The sequence below is a fragment of the Lipotes vexillifer genome, unplaced genomic scaffold, assembly GCF_000442215.2.
Source record: "Lipotes vexillifer unplaced genomic scaffold, Lipotes_vexillifer_v1.1 scaffold1272, whole genome shotgun sequence".
Lineage (NCBI taxonomy): Eukaryota > Metazoa > Chordata > Mammalia > Artiodactyla > Lipotidae > Lipotes > Lipotes vexillifer.
In genome coordinates, this window is record NW_006779909.1 from 2,147,131 (window position 1) to 2,165,120 (window position 17,990).

At 36.7% G+C, this 17,990-nt stretch overlaps 1 protein-coding gene across 2 annotated transcripts in view; it reads right to left on the bottom strand.

The window, feature by feature from the left end:
• Nucleotides 1-17,990, bottom strand: part of ATP8A1 (ATPase phospholipid transporting 8A1) — a 236,036-nt gene that overhangs the window by 141,495 nt on the left and 76,551 nt on the right. Inside the window, exons 9-14 of one of the 2 annotated variants that reach the window (XM_007453048.1) lie at nucleotides 14,537-14,648; nucleotides 12,793-12,958; nucleotides 11,173-11,300; nucleotides 8,913-8,990; nucleotides 7,876-7,964; nucleotides 2,797-2,841 (exon numbers count right to left, since the gene is read on the bottom strand). In XM_007453048.1, coding sequence (XP_007453110.1) covers nucleotides 2,797-2,841; nucleotides 7,876-7,964; nucleotides 8,913-8,990; nucleotides 11,173-11,300; nucleotides 12,793-12,958; nucleotides 14,537-14,648 — 618 coding nt within the window. The remainder of the gene's footprint in view (nucleotides 1-2,796; nucleotides 2,842-7,875; nucleotides 7,965-8,912; nucleotides 8,991-11,172; nucleotides 11,301-12,792; nucleotides 12,959-14,536; nucleotides 14,649-17,990) is intronic. The other variant, XM_007453049.1, reaches the window with a different exon arrangement.

The following is a 17,990-nucleotide window of genomic DNA, read 5'->3' on the forward strand; positions in this document are numbered from 1 at the left end:
TTTGCGGTACGTGGGCCTCTCACTGTCGTGGCCTCTCCCGTTGCGGAGCACAGGCTACGGACACGCAGGCTCAGCAGCCATGGCTCACGGGCCTAGCCGCTCCGCGGCATGTGGGATCCTCCTGGACCTGTGTCCCCTGCATCGGGAGGCGGACTCTCAAACACTGCGCCACCAGGGAAGCCCCTGTTACGTGTTTTTTTAACTTGGTATTTTTGTGGCAAATATGGTTCACGTAGGGTAGTAAAATATCCAGTACAGGCCGCAGGTTTTATATGTGGAATCAATGAACTTCACATTGAAAGGGGAAGCTGCTGACTGTCAGACAAAAATAAACTTTCAGATTTTGGATTAATATAGTCAGCTACACTCTCCAGTTTATCCCTGAAGACGAGCAGCATGAAGATATGGCCAGGTACCTGGAGTGTAGGATTCAACCAGGATAACACTTTCAATCTTGGTTTCACTGGCAACATGAAACCAAGTGTACCAGATTAGGCAGATGCCAGATTTAGGATTGTGCAAAGTTGTGTCCCCCCCATGCTAACTTTTCTCAAGTCAGTCAGTTAAACTTTACTTGCTCTTGCTACCTTAACAAAATAAGAAACGAAGAAAAAATAAAATAACAAATAGTAAGGATATCTTTTGCTCTAAAAGCAGATATTTTTGAAGCCTGTCGGATGTAATATAACCAGCACCTACTTCATAACCAGGCTGAGAGAGGTTTTAATTCTTTCTCCCATGTTTACTGGTTGTATACTTTGGAGCAAGTTACTTATTAGCTTCTTTGACTATTTCACCAACTTTAGAATGGTCATGTCAATTATAACTCCTCAAATATGTCTTGACGATTGAGCGAGAGACACCAGAGCTAACACTTTCTGTGAGCTTATAATGTCCAGACACTATTCTAAGCACTTTAAAAACGTAATTCACTTAATCTTCACAACCTCCCTATGATGTCTACATTCTGCCAGATGAGGAATCACAGGCATAGAGGTTTGGTAATTGGTTCAAGAGCACCAGCAGGATCAGGATGTGAACTTCGGTAGTCAAAATTCGAAGTCTGTATCCTTGACAACTGTATAGGACCAAGGACACAACTAAAGTTCAAGTAGTATCTGTTCCTTCATCTTTGCTGCCTACAGGTAACTACTGGATAGATCGGGAATCCAAGTATATATTTAAAATAAAGCTTACTTTATTAAAAAGTTGGCAAAAGCCTTCCCTTTTATTTTAAAAAAGTATCATTAATATCTAAGTTTATATGTAACTGCAAGTGGAATGGTACAAAAATTTATGAAAAAGCTGGTGTTTTTAAATTTGGAGTTACCTAGTTTAGAATATCAAATTTCCCAAAAGGGTGTTTTACAAAAAGAACTTGTTAAACAGATAAAATAACATCTTCTCTTTCCAATAGTGATAAAATCATGAAAAAACCTCTATTGAAAGTAAGATATTTTAAATGACCTGAATAAACAACAATTTTTAACATTTCCATCCAATCTTAAGAAAAATATGATGAAGGTAATTTCCTTCTCTTAATATGAGTTACCTTAGAAAAATATATATTAATCCTACACTCATGAACAGTGTTTAAAATTAATAGAATTATGTTAATTCTACAGAAAAGCAACAAGTAACAAGATATAGTCAAAATTTTAACTACGTTCTCAAAAGATTAAATAAAAGGGAATATCTACATCATTAAACTTGAATTACCCACCAACAGTAAGATGCTTTGGCACATTTAAAAAATACTAAAAATTATTTGGCTGTGGGTAGGTGTCAAAATGTATGATACTCCAAGCGATGAGCTTAAATATAATGACTCATCAGTTATCACATGAACCAAACAGCTGCCTGTGTCATTAACCCTAGGTAGTATGAGGTTTACTGCAAATTGTTACTAAATTTCCACTTTACTGAAATAAAATACAAGTTGAAAAATACGGCGTAATCATAAAATACATGTGTAATCTGAAAATAGAAATGTAACCACATATAAAGCCATGTTTTCTAGAGTTACCAGCATTAAAGGAACCTGTTTTCTGAAATTTCACTTGCCACCAAATCATGATGAATTATCAAAATAAACTTATACCATTCTAAATAAAAATGTAAATCCATGGGGGGATTTTAAGGTAAGACCAAAAAAACCCAATACATACTGAAATTAACCCTATAAAATGCCATATTTAACAATTCTAAAATTAATTCTAATCCAGTTAACTCTAGTCCTTGGCAGCATGGTTTTCCAACATTTGTTCCAGACATTTAATTTAAAAAAATGTTTATTTTCTAGCCTCTAAACAGATTTAGTAAATTAACAAAAATAAATGTAAAGGAAATTTTTCACTCTGTGGGTGTGTTTCAGTAGCAGCTTTTTGTAGCTCTGTAGAGTATGTAAATAGTGGCAGAAGGTGGCAGTGCTGAGCTAAAAAGAAAAAGAAAATATCTCGAGCTGTAGCTGAATCTTAAATAGTCCACAGCCCAGTGTTGTGAGTTGATGATCTGAGTTGATCAGATCAACTGAGTTGATCATTACATATTTTATTACAGATACATAGCTCTATAAAACTCTAGCAAGCCTAAACTTTGAAAGAAATGTTTATAAAATGATTAAAGGTTATTTGATAGGAAATCAGGGATAGTCAACAGATTTTAAGAAATACTTTACAACGTTGTCACCCTGCCTGGTCAGTAATTTTTTCAAAAGGAGTGAAATGTGTCTAACAAAACAATAAAATGCAAACCTTTTAAGGGGAGCTATGAGACAGAAAGGTCCATGCAGCTTACCATTCATCAGGAGAGCAGCCATAATCCTCAGGTTCAGGGACATGGCTTCAGAAAGCAAGAGGAGGGACAGAAAGAAAGGACAAAATAATCACAGAAAGGCTGGAAACATAAAAGCATGAATAAGGGAAGTGCTGAGAGACAGATCTTGAAAAACTTAAGAAAATAAACTTTTAGTTAATTTTGAAAGAATAGCAGTTAGTACAGTAAGTATGATTTATGGTAACTAAGCAGATTTACAAAGTTATTCTTTAACTGGATAGTCAACTTGCTTCTTCACCATAAAATTTCTTGATTTTATGCAGAGAATTCAGTATTCAGTAGGAAATACTGAACTTAATGGTTTAAATATATGCTAAAGCCAATGGAAAATTAATCACATATTGCATAATCAGAATAAATGGTTTAATGAAACAAACATGTTAATACCTAAGAACACAAACTACCACACTGATAAAATCTGCCAAGTATTGAAAACATTTCAGAAGTAAATCTGACTACCACGAGGGGATGGTTCTTTAAAGAGTTATATTAAAGTAAAAATCAATTGCATTGCCATAACTAAAGGGGCCCAAGCAAAAACACTGTGTCAAGGTTCTGCCAAGTTGCACTGCTGTTGTACTGCAGCCCTGGATCTCATACCTGGAGAGGGGCTTGTACTTCTGAACTCAGGCAGCTTTTGAAAAGCCTCAGAGCTCAAGGCTTAGAGTCGCTCTCCTTGGGCGTGGTCCAGCCCTGGCAGATGCTGAGCGCTATTCAGAATGTGATGAGGTGAGCAGCAGGCGACCCACATACCTGTTACTTATTCTGTCTGCATGAGTTTCCCCAAGATCATTGCTCCAGCGGCTCTGGTGTGTATGTTCTGTCTGGTTATTTGCCTTTGTGGGTCAGTGCTGTTATATCTGCTTGGTAAGTTCTTTACTTAAGCCAACTCATTCTTGATCTCAGCCTTAAGCATCACAGTCCCTGATCTCCCTGATTAGATCACCCTCCTCCCTCACTCCCAATCACAGGCTCACACAGACCTTTGTACTGTGTTGTGATTTTATACTTGTCTGTATGATTTCTTAACTATATCCATTAACCTCCAATTAGACTATAAACTTTAGGAGGGCAGAAGCTATGTGAACTTTTGCTGATCATTAAATCTCCATCAGCTAACAAAGTGCTACATACATCTAAAGCACTTTGTTGAGGCATGTGAATGAACAAATGGTGTTTGCCCAACGTTACCCACCAGTCATGGTGAGCAGTAAGATACATTTATTGGTTATAATATAGACCTTGGGACTAACTATTTTGATAATTGTGAGGCTTCTCATGGTGAATCTCTTCTCAGTGTTAAAGAAGTTGCTGATTCTTTCAGTAAACATTGCTAAACAAAATATTGTGAAATGAAACTACTCACATACTGTTTTCATATATAAATAAAGATTGCTTTTAGGAACATTTGGTTTTTACTTAAAGGGAAAATGTCAATGAAATGTTTTTAATACTGATTTAAATGACTTGCCCATACAAAAAATATTGTTTAGTTTGCTTCACAGAATCTTTTTTTTTAACCTTAGAGATTGTACTCAGTTCATCAGCTCATTCCAATAGTAAGATCTAAATCATCGACAAAGGTAGTACTTAGGACTGTAGTCTAGAACAGTCACTGTATTGAGAATTCTAGCCACTAAACATAAAAGCCTCCTTACCTTTTCTGGCATTCAAGTAACTGTGATAAAATGAAATTATTCCCTATAGGAGGCAATTTGCTGAAATGAGGCCTTAATAAATGTTTAACAGCAGAATTTCTAGTTTGTAATAAGTTAAATTACAAATATTACATCACAATTTATTTACATTTAACTAAAAAAAAATCTAATGAAACATTCTAATAAGTTTAAGCATGGTGGCATTTCTGACAAAGTTGATCTCTACAAAATAATCATCATTGCTAGATACGTACAAATGTTATGTTATTGCCCATCATGAATCCAATTTAGGGCCAAGGTTATATGAAATGAGAGAAAACTTACTAAGACTAAATTTTGGAGCATTGTTTTACGTGTTAAATATTTTCTTCCTACAAGCCTATGGAATACACTGAACTAGGCAAAGATTGTACTGTCAAGAGACTTCAAGTCTCGCCCTTCAGACTGCTAAAAGCCAACAGAACTCATCTTTGCCTCTATCTAGGGTAAAAGGAGGCTTTATTTTCTTAAAAAATGCTTAAGAAGCATCAGCTCTGAAATCATTACCCCAAAGGCATTTGTTAATACATGAAAGTTTCTGTTATTTTCCTTTGTTTTGCTGTACTCCGAGGAGATAACCACCATACTTTCTTCTGCTGGAGCTGGAAGTGTACGCATGTAATATCTCCCCATGTTAAACAAGTGTTAAACACTCCTACAGGGCAGGCTGCACAGTATAACCATGTTATGGTTCCTATAACCAAAGAGTGCCCAGAGGAAATGCCAACAGAAACGTAAGTTTTCAGTAATCAATTTTTCCTGTGGAGTTTGATGGAATTAAGTAACAGCCAAATGTCTCTCCTACTGTAACCACCTGAGTAGTCTGACGTCTCACCGTTTCTCCAAAGCCTTCATATATCAACAACTCTCTACAATGCTGACATTCCAGTTGTCCATCGGGAACGTTTAGGGGAGGGGATGTTGATAAAAACTCGGTCTGGCTTAAGGATCCTAAGAGCACATACACAACTTACTGGAAGTAGTTTAACAACCGGCTTCACTCAACAAGGCTCTTGGTATTCTTGAAAACATGACACATTATCCAAAGAAGAAACGTATTTCTGTTTTCACAGTTAAAAATTGCAAATAAAGGAATTCCTATTTTTAAATTTCTAAACATGTTAGAACTTTATACCTGAAAAAGAATCTTGGAGATCATCTGGTCTCACCACCCTCATTTTAAAGTGTTTGGGATATTTGAAAATAATTGTCTAGGGTCACATGGTGAATTATTGACAAAGCCAGGACTACGACTCATGTCTTACAACTGCACATCAGTGTTAAGAGATGTGATTTTCCCAGGAGGAAATTTGTTTCGGTGCAAACTTAATCTAAATGATGACAATATTCAACTCTGAATACTACTTTAACATTTGCCAGTCTCAAACCCACCCTATCATAATACATAATACATAATTGTTAATGACCATATCACCAATAGACACAGGAAGAACAATATTCTTTTACGGTAGTTATTCTTTACAACTACTGCTTGAAAATGTTTAAGAACTTGTTCCAAGAGTAAGAAAAAATCTTATAAAATGCAAAAGAAAAGAGCACCTAGATATCATCCTAGTTTTCTGTTCTGATAAGTTCACAATCAATAATTACTAATTTGAAGAACTTGCTTATTCAACTGGACATTGGACAAATTAAAAAAGGATGTCAATTACCAAACAGAACCCTCTAAAAGTAATATTTATGAATGAATGCAGAATTTGTGTAAAAACAAACATCACCATAAATCTGTTAGCAAGTATAATACAACAAACTCTAGAATCACAGTAGGCCTTTCCTTCTCTCATCTGGGATAACTGTGGGTCGAACATATAAATGCAAAATGTCAAAGATTATGGTTGAACCTCTCCTGCCCCGGCAGCAAAACGAAGAGGCCTGTAGCAACTGGGGGGAGGAGAGAAGGCCTCTTTTGTCTAAGGGAACTGGGAGATCTTCAGACAGAAAAGGGAAGATGCAAAATGGCATTCAGCCCTGGAAATAGTAAATAGGCTTCTTAAGTTAGCAGCCTGCCCTTACAGCGTAAAAAAGCCATTACGTCAAACGCCTTTTTAGCTTCATTTACCCACATAGTTTGAAGTCAATTTTAGTCATACTCTCTACTAACCCAAAGAACATCTGCCTCCATCTATTTCTCTTTGTAGACCCTGCATATGGGAGTAATCACATGCTTTTAGAATTTTTTACCAAGTGGTCGTTTATTTGGTTTTAAATAAAGGCATTTTCATAATTCAATACCCTATTTTTATACTGGCTTACTGCTTAGAGACAGAGCATGAGTGGGGAAGGGGTGGGCACAAGCCAGAAAACCCAAAGGCAAGTGCCCTTGCTTGCATGGTTAAGATACCAACATTTACCAGTCTTACTTGTAGATAAAGATAGTTGGAAAATCTAATAGTAGGCCAAGGTCAGTCAGCCAGGATGTTATTTCATCTTTTGAGCATGCCTTTTTAGGAAATGTAGAAATTAATTTTCTCACATTACCCTATAAAGTGTTTCAAAAAGAAGGCTTTTGAGCAGTTTAGGCAAGAATACCTGGAAGTAAGAAAAAAAATGGGTGCTCAACAAGCACATTCTAAAGGATGTTAAGAGACTGATAAGAGTATTTGATGATATTTATTATCTCCCGGATTTAAGAGTTTTGTGTCCCTACCTCCTTCCCGTCATCAGAAATTTAGATTGCTCTGTGACTGCAAAGAGGAGAGATGATAAAAAGAAATCAAAGGACTAACTATCAGAGAAACAATATTTTAACTTGAAAACTGCCCAAGGACAGACTGCATGTTTTATTTTTATTTTTTTTTTGCGGTACGTGGGCCTCTCACTGCTGTGGCCTCTCCCGCTGCGGAGCACAGGCTCCGGACATGCAGGCTCAGCGGCCATGGCTCACGGGCCCAGCCGCTCCGCGGCATGTGGGATCTTCCTGGACCGGGGCACGAACCCGTGTCCCCTGCATCGGCAGGCGGACTCTCAACCACTGCGCCACCAGGGAAGCCCCAGGCTGCATGTTTTAACACATGCAGGTTGTACTCTGACTTCACGACAATGGAGAGGGAAGTGTATTTGTACCTTATAACCAGAGCCAGATAGAGACCTTCGGCAGCTCTAAACACTGAAATATTATTGGGCGGAGCCCCTGCCTCACAGGTAATTCCAAGTGAAAAACAATACCAAACTATAAAACACAAAACGTACATGTATGCTAAAATTAAAATAGCTGCCTTCTAGATTAAAAAAACTCCCCTAATAAGAACTCCCCAAATTATACCAAACCGTTAGCATTAATTAAATCTATATATCATACTCGAATTAAAGGGAAAAAACTCACCCATAAGCAACTCCAGCTATGGTGCACTTCTTAAACTGCATTACATTGCATGTCAAAGTACCAGTTTTGTCAGAAAATATGTATTTTACCTAAAAAAAAAGTTTAAAAATTCTCATTAAAATTTCAGAGGTCTTTTTAAGCCAGTTTTTAATGAAGGGAAAAAGCCTTACATTATTCTTTCTATCAATTTTGTTACATTGTAGGGGCACAATGAATGCTATTAACTGACTACTTTCTGCACATCACTAAAGAATATTTTCAACTATTTCTTTTCGTATTTTAGCAATGAATCCTATATGAAAGCTAGTCTCTCAAGCTAGCAGAAAAACTACAGTCATATAGAAATCTGTCTTAATATGCTTAATATGGTCTGAATTTCCACTAGTAAGTGCCTCTATAGCTACTTAACATGTATAGAGCACTAAAACATCGGCATTTCTGAACATAACAAACAATTATGGGATTGGCGATGGGTTGCAATTAAAATTAACTTCATACAACATCTGAATTGGTAAGAAAAAGGATAATTCTGGCTTAAATGCTATTTGAAGAGTAAGAGTTAGCAAATGGCAATGGTACAAAAAAAGAAGAATTCTTTCTTAACTAATACGTATAAATGAATTACAAATATATACATATATGTGAATATAGTATGAACTATAAATCTCAAATTCCTGCTTGACTTATACAACTTCATTGATAAACTAACATTTCCTTCCTTTCTGGTCAAAAGCTATACACAATTTTAATACTGGGAGTTTATAACTCAAAAGCACTCAATACTTTATATATTAGTCAGATTATATACTGAAGGACATCTTTCTGTGTAATATCTTATCCTGAGAACAGAATACGCATTACATAATGTTCATTCACTAAAAATGAAAATTGAAAGTTAGGTACTAACATGTATTTATGCCAATCATTCAAAAAATGGAAAATTAGGAGCTGTCAATTCACCTGAAGTTGCCACATATGGCAGAAATTACACCAAATCTGACTTCCAATTCAACATATCAATAAGAAATTTAGTTTACCTGGCCAAGTTCCTCATTCAGATTAGATGTTCGAGCCATAGCAGCAGTGTCTGTGGGTTCATAGTGCATGTCAAGATCCTTTAAAAAAAAAAAAAAAAAGAAATCCTTGAATACAACTCATAATAAGAGATTTAGTACAATTTTATTTAACTGGTGAGCAATGTATGTAACACTCTCATCTCTTGTCATCACTAACCATTTCAGTTGATTTCCTAAAAAATACTCAATACGGAATACCATATTTCACACTAAGGGCAGAACAGTATGGTAGGTAGAGCCCGTCTCTGGAATCAGGTAATCCTGGTTTACTATCATTCCACCATTTCCTAGGTATGTGACCTACTACAATATAAGGATTAAATAAGATAATGCATGTGAAGTGCTTCCTACTGTGTCTGGCACAATGCTTTACGTGAGTTAAAATAACAGCAACGAAACATTGCTCAAATAATTTAGACTTTAAATCCCTGGAAAAATTACTTAAAGGATTCCATCTTGTACTTCTTGGTCAAGTTTCTTACACTGTATATACTTGAAAGTAAAGAACATTTTATTGACAAGCCAGGGTTTACTGATTTTCACATGTCAAATGAAAAGGCCAGATCTGATCTCTCCTACATCTGTATTTCAGACTGATCAACATCGGTTCTGGAACAGGTACCTTGTTTTAAGAGGGATAGTAAACAAATGGGCAATGTTTAGACAGTAGTAACTGCAATAGGGATTAAGTCGGAAATCATGTCAAATGAAGGACGGAAGGAGATGGAGGATACTTATTCAGGGGGCGGGGATGACAGGAGAATAGGCATGATAGCCAAGTTCAAATATTTTGCAAGGCTGTCATTTGGAAACAAGATTAGACGTGTTCATAAAAGATCTACTGGGAAGAACTAGAAGAAAAGGAAGGCAGTTACTAATCTCATTTCCACACAAGGAAGAAACTGCCTGGTAAGGGAAGACCTGTCAGTAATGTTAGAAAATCTCTGCGTATTAGAAAGGCAGTTGAAAAGCATAAGCCTGCTGGATTCATCCAATACTAAAATTATATAATTATTTGAAGCAAATATTACTTTTGAAAATCCAAATAAAAAGACTGACTAGTTATTTGATTTTCATAATGAGCTACCTTATTATTTCTGTAAGTGGAACACTTTCAGTAAGTTTTAATTGTACTTATACAAATTTTATTACACCATTTTTTTAGCAACAAATCTCCTGCATGAAATTAGCTATGCCTGCAACTCATTTCAGATTTCTAAATTATACTGATCTTTCAGCAATGAATTCAGAGATTAAGGGTTGAAGTGGATCACTTACTATGGAAAGATAATGAACAGTTGCGGAAGTAGCATATTTTTAAAAACCCTAATATTGTTCATATTGAAAGACTTTCAAGTGATTTTAAAAAATCAAAAGATAATAAAAAAATCAAAATAAAAGATAAAATTAAACTTTCTGGCAGATTAGGTTTAAAGACTTAATTTATATAAATTCATCAATTTTAACTTTGGTAAAAATTACTGAAATTTAATTGAAGGAGAGTAAAACTTTATAAACAAAACATTTAGGAAACAGATGTCCAGTACACTTTTCTAAGATTAAAAAGAATCGAGAAAAATAAAAATTCAAGCCCAGCTAAAACTGTTTACAGTGTGGAAAAATAAACTACAAAGATTTATAAAACATGATAGAAGGCCTGGTTGCTACAAGTAGCGAATACGGTATTATTTCTATAGTGCTCAACTGTTTATGAAGTTGTTTGCTATGTCGCAAGCGTCCTTTGATCTATATAACTGCTGTGAGATGCAGGTAAAGCATGTTTTATTTATTCCCCTGTGATTGGCCAAGAAAATAAGTCTCAAAAAAGTCAAGTGGCTGGCAAAGTTCACACAGCTAGTAATTAGAAATAAAATCCATTATTTTAACTCTAAACCCTATGATTCTCGTTTTCCCCAAGATCACTATGTAACCAAAAAATAGGTTTCCTCAACTACAGACCTATTTTCCCCAGCGTGTCTGGTCTGTAAACTTGTGTGATTCTGAGATGAGAGACTTTGTTACGATTTTCACATGTCAAATGAATTTATTATTATTATTATTATATTATATAAGGCTCAAAAAAATTTTGAAATGTTGTCTTGTAGTCAATAAAAAGTAAGGCATAATTAAGATTTTTTTCCTGAAAGATCAAAAGACCCTATCAGGAAAAAGGACAAAATGTATGTTCATGTAATAAAAAACAATAATAATTCATATTTACCCAATTTATGAAGTATGCCTGGGTAAATTTCACCACTTCTAATGTAACCAACAAGCTGATAGGAATGAGATTATTGAAAAGGATGATGAAGGTCAAGAAATTCAGTCCAAAATTATTAGCACCACCATCTGTTGGGGGAGGTAGGAAAAAAGTCATTTACAGTTTTATATTTTATTTGCATTAACCAGAATTTTAGCATAACAAGAATTTTCTGTATTATATAGTATATCTAAAAGTGTGGGAAGAACACTGTGCTGATAACATGTTCTTATTCTCAAATACAGTCTTCAAGATAGAATGGCATCATTTGTGTTCAAGATGTTGTGAACCCTTTTAAGAACTGCATAATGGTACTAAAAAGAGAAAGTACTACCACGTATTTCAAACCCATTCAAAACATGAAGTTTAGAGATATTAGGGACAGGACTGAGGTAGAATCTCAACCAGGTAGAATCACTTTCACATGAATTTTTTTTTTTTTTTTTTTTTTTTTTTTGTGGTACGCGGGCCTCTCACTGTTGGGGGCTCTCCCGTTGCGGAGCACAGGCTCCGGACGCGCAGGCCCAGTGGCCATGGCTCACGGGCCCAGCTGCTCCGCGGCATGTGGGATCCTCCTGGACCGGGGCACAAACCTGTGTCCCCTGCATCGGCAGGCGGACTCTCAACCACTGCGCCACCAGGGAAACCCTCACGTGAATTTTTAAAAAGCATTTCCAGTTTGAAGGATGTCTTAAAAGCAAACAAACAACAGCAGCAAAACCAACCCAGGTAGCTAAAACAATGTAGGGCTGAACCCTAGGTAAGTTCAGCTCTAGGTAAATTATATTCTTCCTCTTCAATAATGTAAGTAGAACAGTTATCCCAGATAAACTGTAAAGTATATGAAGAAACAAAATGATGGTAGTCTTAACAATTCTAATGTTGAAATAGCAAACCAACGACTGTTAAAAAACAAGAACCCTGGAATAGCTACAAAGCTAAATCAATATAATAAGAAACAACTGAGAAAATCAGTTGTGATACAAAATTTTACTAGAACTTGTTTTCACACACTTGGAAATTAAATATTTATTGGTTAAGTGCTCATCAAAAGGAAATGTAAACTTACTTCCCAGAAATACTCAGTAAAAAGATAAATGATCCAAAAAGGAAACTACTTAATAGTACTTTCCCTAAGAAAAGATGACTATTAAAACAGAATTCACTGCAATCATGAGTTCAAATGAAAGTACATTCAATTTTAACACTTTAAAAACATGTAAAATACTTTTTTGGTGCTTTAAGTATACTCAATCTGCTTTCTTTACCAGATGGCTATGTAACCACTTGTGTTAAAATATTTAAAAGAATAAATTAATAAAAATGAAAATAACATTAATAAAATAACAGTTTATACTATTTTAGAGTACTCACTATATTTTTAAGGATTCTGAAATTTTAGAGATTGTAACATTTTACTTACTTTTACTGGAAATTGCATTGAAAAATAAAGATTAAATGCCCAGTTATCTTGGCAACAAGGTTTTCTTTTTTGAAATAGGAAATTCCAAGATCAGTTGTGAAACAAATACATGTTTTAATGAAAGAAAAAATAAGTACAATAAGTACTTTAATGCTCACAGTTTAGATTGAGATACCAGTCCTTTCCAGAATGCCTTCGATTCCAAATGGCTGAGCCCACAGAACAGACAAGAGACATGGCAATCAAGATACAAAATAAAATTAAAATTTGTACATTTGTAATCCGTTCTACATTTGAGAGTTTAAGTGGTGGACTTGTTGAATTCTGTAAAAAGAAACAAAAGATGAGTGATAAGAAATGTGTACAAATGATCTAGTAATGTGTATCTAGTATTTTGGTGAAGATGACAAAGTCAGTCACAATTCAAAACCTACACATGGTTCAACACATGAGAATTATATGGAAAACAATCAGATGTAATAAGCTGTCAAAGGTTAACTACCTCTTTTCCTTCACTGTATCCTTTTTATCCAATCCTTTTTCTACGATGTAAAACAGTAAGAAAGAAGGAAATAACATTCCTTTTGTAGACATGGCTTTTGCATTGTGGCAGGTGAGATGAATAATGCATTACCTGACTACCTAAGCAAACAGGGTAGACTAAGGCATCTAGCATCTCAGCTCCTGAAGAGATGCAGAGAAGGTGACCTATGTACCCACAGCCAGAGACCTGGAAATTCCAGACTATGAAGACAACATTTAAAGGATCTCTGGTTTCCAGAGTTTTTGGTGGCATTTAGTAATTGTTTTACTAAACACAGCAGCAATCTAAGTAGTGCTATCAAGAATAACGGAGGCAAGTTTCCTGAGCTATATTTAATGATAAAAAATGATCTGTGCTGGGCTTCCCTGGTGGCGCAGTGCTTGAGAGTCCGCCTGCCGATGCAGGAGACGCGGGTTCGTGCCCCGTTTCGGGAAGATCCCACATGCCGCGGAGCGGCTGGGCCCGTGAGCCATGGCCACTGAGCCTGCGCGTCCGGAGCCTGTGCTCCGCAAATGGGAGAGGCCACAACAGTGAGAGGCCCGCATAACGCAAGGAAAAAAAAAAAAAAAAAAAAAAGATCTGTGCTAACCACGGCATCCACATGACAGAAACTTAAATGTCAAAAATCAACATAAAATGATGATTTATAGAATTTACAGAATAGTTAGGGGTGGAATCATTAACAGCAGTCCTGCTTGCCTGTTGATAACATCTTTGTGCCTTTACAATGTACAAAGTTATCAGCCCTCAAAGCAGATTTTCATTTAGTACCTTAAAACTGAGTTTTCCACACCTACCTCACCACTGAACACTCATGATATTATAATGTAGAGAAGGAGCAGCCACAGGCATGTGTAAATGTTACAAGTGCTAGGATTAAAGCTGATTAAAAATGGCTTAACATAAAAATGCTGTGAAAAACAGTCAACATAATAGTTGACTATTAACAAACAGTTACAAGTTTTTCTTTCAATTTTATAAAAAATAAAAATAAGTTCTAAAATGTGATCATTGTAATAAAATAAAATTATAAGATAAATAATGCAGAGCACTCATCGTTACACAGACAACTTTTGTCAATCATTGCAATAGTCAGTAAATGCTGCCAGTGGACTGGTATGCAAAATCATTGGGTGTTCACGCATTGGTGATCTCTGGTGGAACGTTCTAGTGTTATTGCATGGAGTGAGCCATTTCACAGCCCCACTCACTGAAGAATGAGATCTGGATATACAGTGTGGGGCTCAGGTATCTATGACAGATGATCTGCTAGGTTTAGGACTACAGCACCGAGACCTACAGATAGCATATTTTCAAAAGACTTGGGTCCAAAAGGTTTTCACAGATAAAAATCCCACCTGCATCAGCTTGGTGTCATGTCCAGTGTAGACAACTATTCCATGAACCCACTGTGTATTTCTCAATTGAGCGCCTCGAAGAAGAATCTGATCTGCTCCCAGGGGAACAGTGCTATGACAGATTATGCTGACATTAGAAACGACATTTTCCAAAATGCTTAAGAATTCTACAGCCACTATATAGTTCCAAGAAAGGTCCTGTTATGAAAACAACCCTTCTTACATTTTACTTTATTTCTAGAAAAGAAGTAATTTTCCTACCAATAAGAATAATCTTCTTACACAAGGACAGCTGGAGGGAAGCATTTTCAGTTGCTTCTTCTTACCACCAAAGCAGCCATTTCCTATAACTTCATTATCCAAGACAGGAGGCAACAGTATGGAATTCAGAGGCTCATTCTCAAACCTGTTGAAGACTTTTCCTGATTTAGCAAGTCCACTTAGGTTTCTGAGATATTTGAAAGTAGTGAGATTAGGGGATCTGTTCCCCCTCCTCCACCTTCCCTTAAATTAAAAATAGCTTTGTGCACAATAAAGGTTCAAAAAAATACACAAGGTAAGATAAATACACAGATCTCATCATATACTTGCACTGCTATCCCTGCCCTCCAGAGATTAAGTATCTGTATTAAAATCTCTAGGACATTCATTTATTGTATTTGAAGATCAGTCGTCCAAGAACTGTGAATAAAATCGTAAACATCTAAAAGTCTTAAACACTCCTCTGAAATGACAGCAAATTGAGGCTCTCCATTCCATATGATTTAAACTACATCTTTCATGAGTAAGGGTCAAGCAGGGTCTTTTGTGGGTTTTTTGCAAGGCTACCCACTATGGTAGGCTGTGGGTTGATACAACCTCTCACAGAGCTATCAGAAGGCTACAAGCTATCACAAATATAGTGGGATTCTTAATGGAAACGTACTACATAAAATTTAATGGCTCAAAGATTCCTATCACTACTGCTTCATTTTACTGATTAAAAAAAGCAAAAAAAAAAGGTCAAATATAAATAAAAATTCATAAAATAAAAATTCCAGAAAAAGGAAGAGGCAATTCCCCCAAGAAAAGTCTCCAGAAACACAGAATTTATTTGTCTGAGGACACACATAAAGACTGAAGCTTTCATTTCTGGTGGATTTTTATAATCCAGTAGGTGTCTAAGGCTAGTAGTAGCTTGGGCCTGGGACCTTCTTTTAGGAACTACACAAATGTCACTGGCTCAGATGAAATCAATCTAGATAGATGGGTAATGACAGCACCTGAAGCCTTCTACTTAAGTAAGTAAATTCTTAGGAATTAGTGTATTCCAATTTAGTCAAAGAACACAGCAACTATACCTCTCATTCTTCAGGTACAACAACATGCCTTTCAGACCCATCTTAAGATCTGGGGTGCACTTCAGGGGTGGGAGTCCTCAGGCCTAAAGCAGGTTTCCAAGAAGTTCTTGGGAAGCTGCTGGATTATGCTCTGGGGCACATATGTGCCAACTGTTTCTCACATATCCAATGGGGTATAGCATGGCAACTGGCACCTCAGCACTTGTGGTGTGCATTGATCGGAATTAGCTACAAACTCTTCAAAAGAAAAAAATGCTTTTCAATTACAAGGACTCAACAAGAATTAGTTATTAGTTTTTCATCAGAGCTGGAATTCCAAAGTCTCTGGCATTAGACAATGACCCTCATCCTTAATGGCATCAAACTATGTTAATTCTAAACTAAGGGGCTCTAAGAGCGCTGGGTAATCACTGTAGAAGTCAAATGTGCTGCAGGCACAAAGATACTGAAAATCTGTTTCCACCTTTCATGTAAATTGAAGCATATTATATAAATGCTATCTGTACCCCAAATCTTGGCACCATCATGCAAAGTTTCTCCTTCACTGTGTGGATTTGCTTGGCATCGATTTGCTGGGGAACTGATAAGAAATGGACGTTAGGAACGTCAGGCTACAGAAACACATTACTTGTATAAATGTCCAAATCTATCATTAGTCTATGTTCATGGAAAGATCACTCTGTGAAAAGTTTAGAACAATATATAATTACTTCAAAAATTACAGGAAAACTTTTGGTGGATCTGAATGAGGATGACAGTTCAGGGTACTCAAGTGTCCTTTAGAATTCAAATACTGTAATAATGGAACTACAAAATACTGAAAGCACTGATAATCTCTCAGGCTGGTGGCGTGAGCTAGAGCGCTTAGCTGCATTTAGTTGGCCACTACAAATGCCTAGTAGGAAAGGAGAAGGGAAGCAGAGGAGACCCCACCCTTCCTGCCAAGTTCTGCCCCATTTCTTTGCTCCCCTTTGTAACCGAACTCCTTGAAAAAGTTGCCTATTTTTCAACTCTTCTTCTGTTATCTCAAACCCACTCTCATGAGGCTCTGCCTGTCCTAATAGAGTTCAAGGACCTCCACTTGCTAGATCCAACTGTTAATTCTCAGACTCACTGTATTTGACTTCATGGTACTTGACCATAAGCAACATGTGACTCACTTGAGTCACTCCCTCTGCCTTGGTACGGTTTCTTCACTCTCTCGGTTTCCATGCTACCAACTTGATCTCAGTCTGTTTTGCTGGTAACTCCTCTCTTCCCAACCTTAATGCTGGAGAGTCTTAGGACAGCCCTCTCCACTTTTGTAACTATACCCTTTCACCCTTGGTGATGGCTTTAAATATCTATACCAACTACTTCCAAATTTATCTCATGAACCCGGACCTCTATCACAAATTCCAGGCTTATATGTTTAACTGCCTCCTGATGTCTCTGTTTGGACATCACAAACTTATTGAGTCCCAAACCGAACTGCTTGAAACACTCCAGTGGATCCCCATTTCACTCAGAATAACACCCTTACAATGGCCTACAGAGCCTTGCATGGTCTGGCCCACTATTCTCTCTTAGCCCTTCTTGTACTACCCTCTTCCTTGGTCATTCCACTCCACACACACTGGCATCTCTGCTGTTCCATAAATACTCCAGGCACTTTCCCACTTTCAGATGATGTAACCATACAGCTAATAATTTGCACTGTCTATTCCTTCTGTCTAGAATCGTCTCCCTCCAGATATTCAAATGGCTGACTTCCTCATCTCCTACCCACCCTTGCTCAAATATTACCTTCTCAATGAAGCAACATTTACTTTCTGCAACCTCACTAACTAAAAGTGATTCTCTCCCAAGAACTCCCAATCTCTTTTATCCTGGGCCATTTTTTCCAAAGCATTTATCACTTTCTAACATGGTATAAAATTTTTTATTTGTCATTTTATTGTTTGTCTGTTAGGCCTTCCCTTACTGCAAGAAAGTTAGCTCTTAAGGTCAGGCAGATTTGTCTGCTTTGTCCATTGCTGTCTCCTTAACATCTGCAACTGGCCTGGCCTGCTGGGTACAGGTTGAATGGATGACGGAAGAGGCAGGAAATGGGAGGGGAGGGGAGGGGAGGGGAG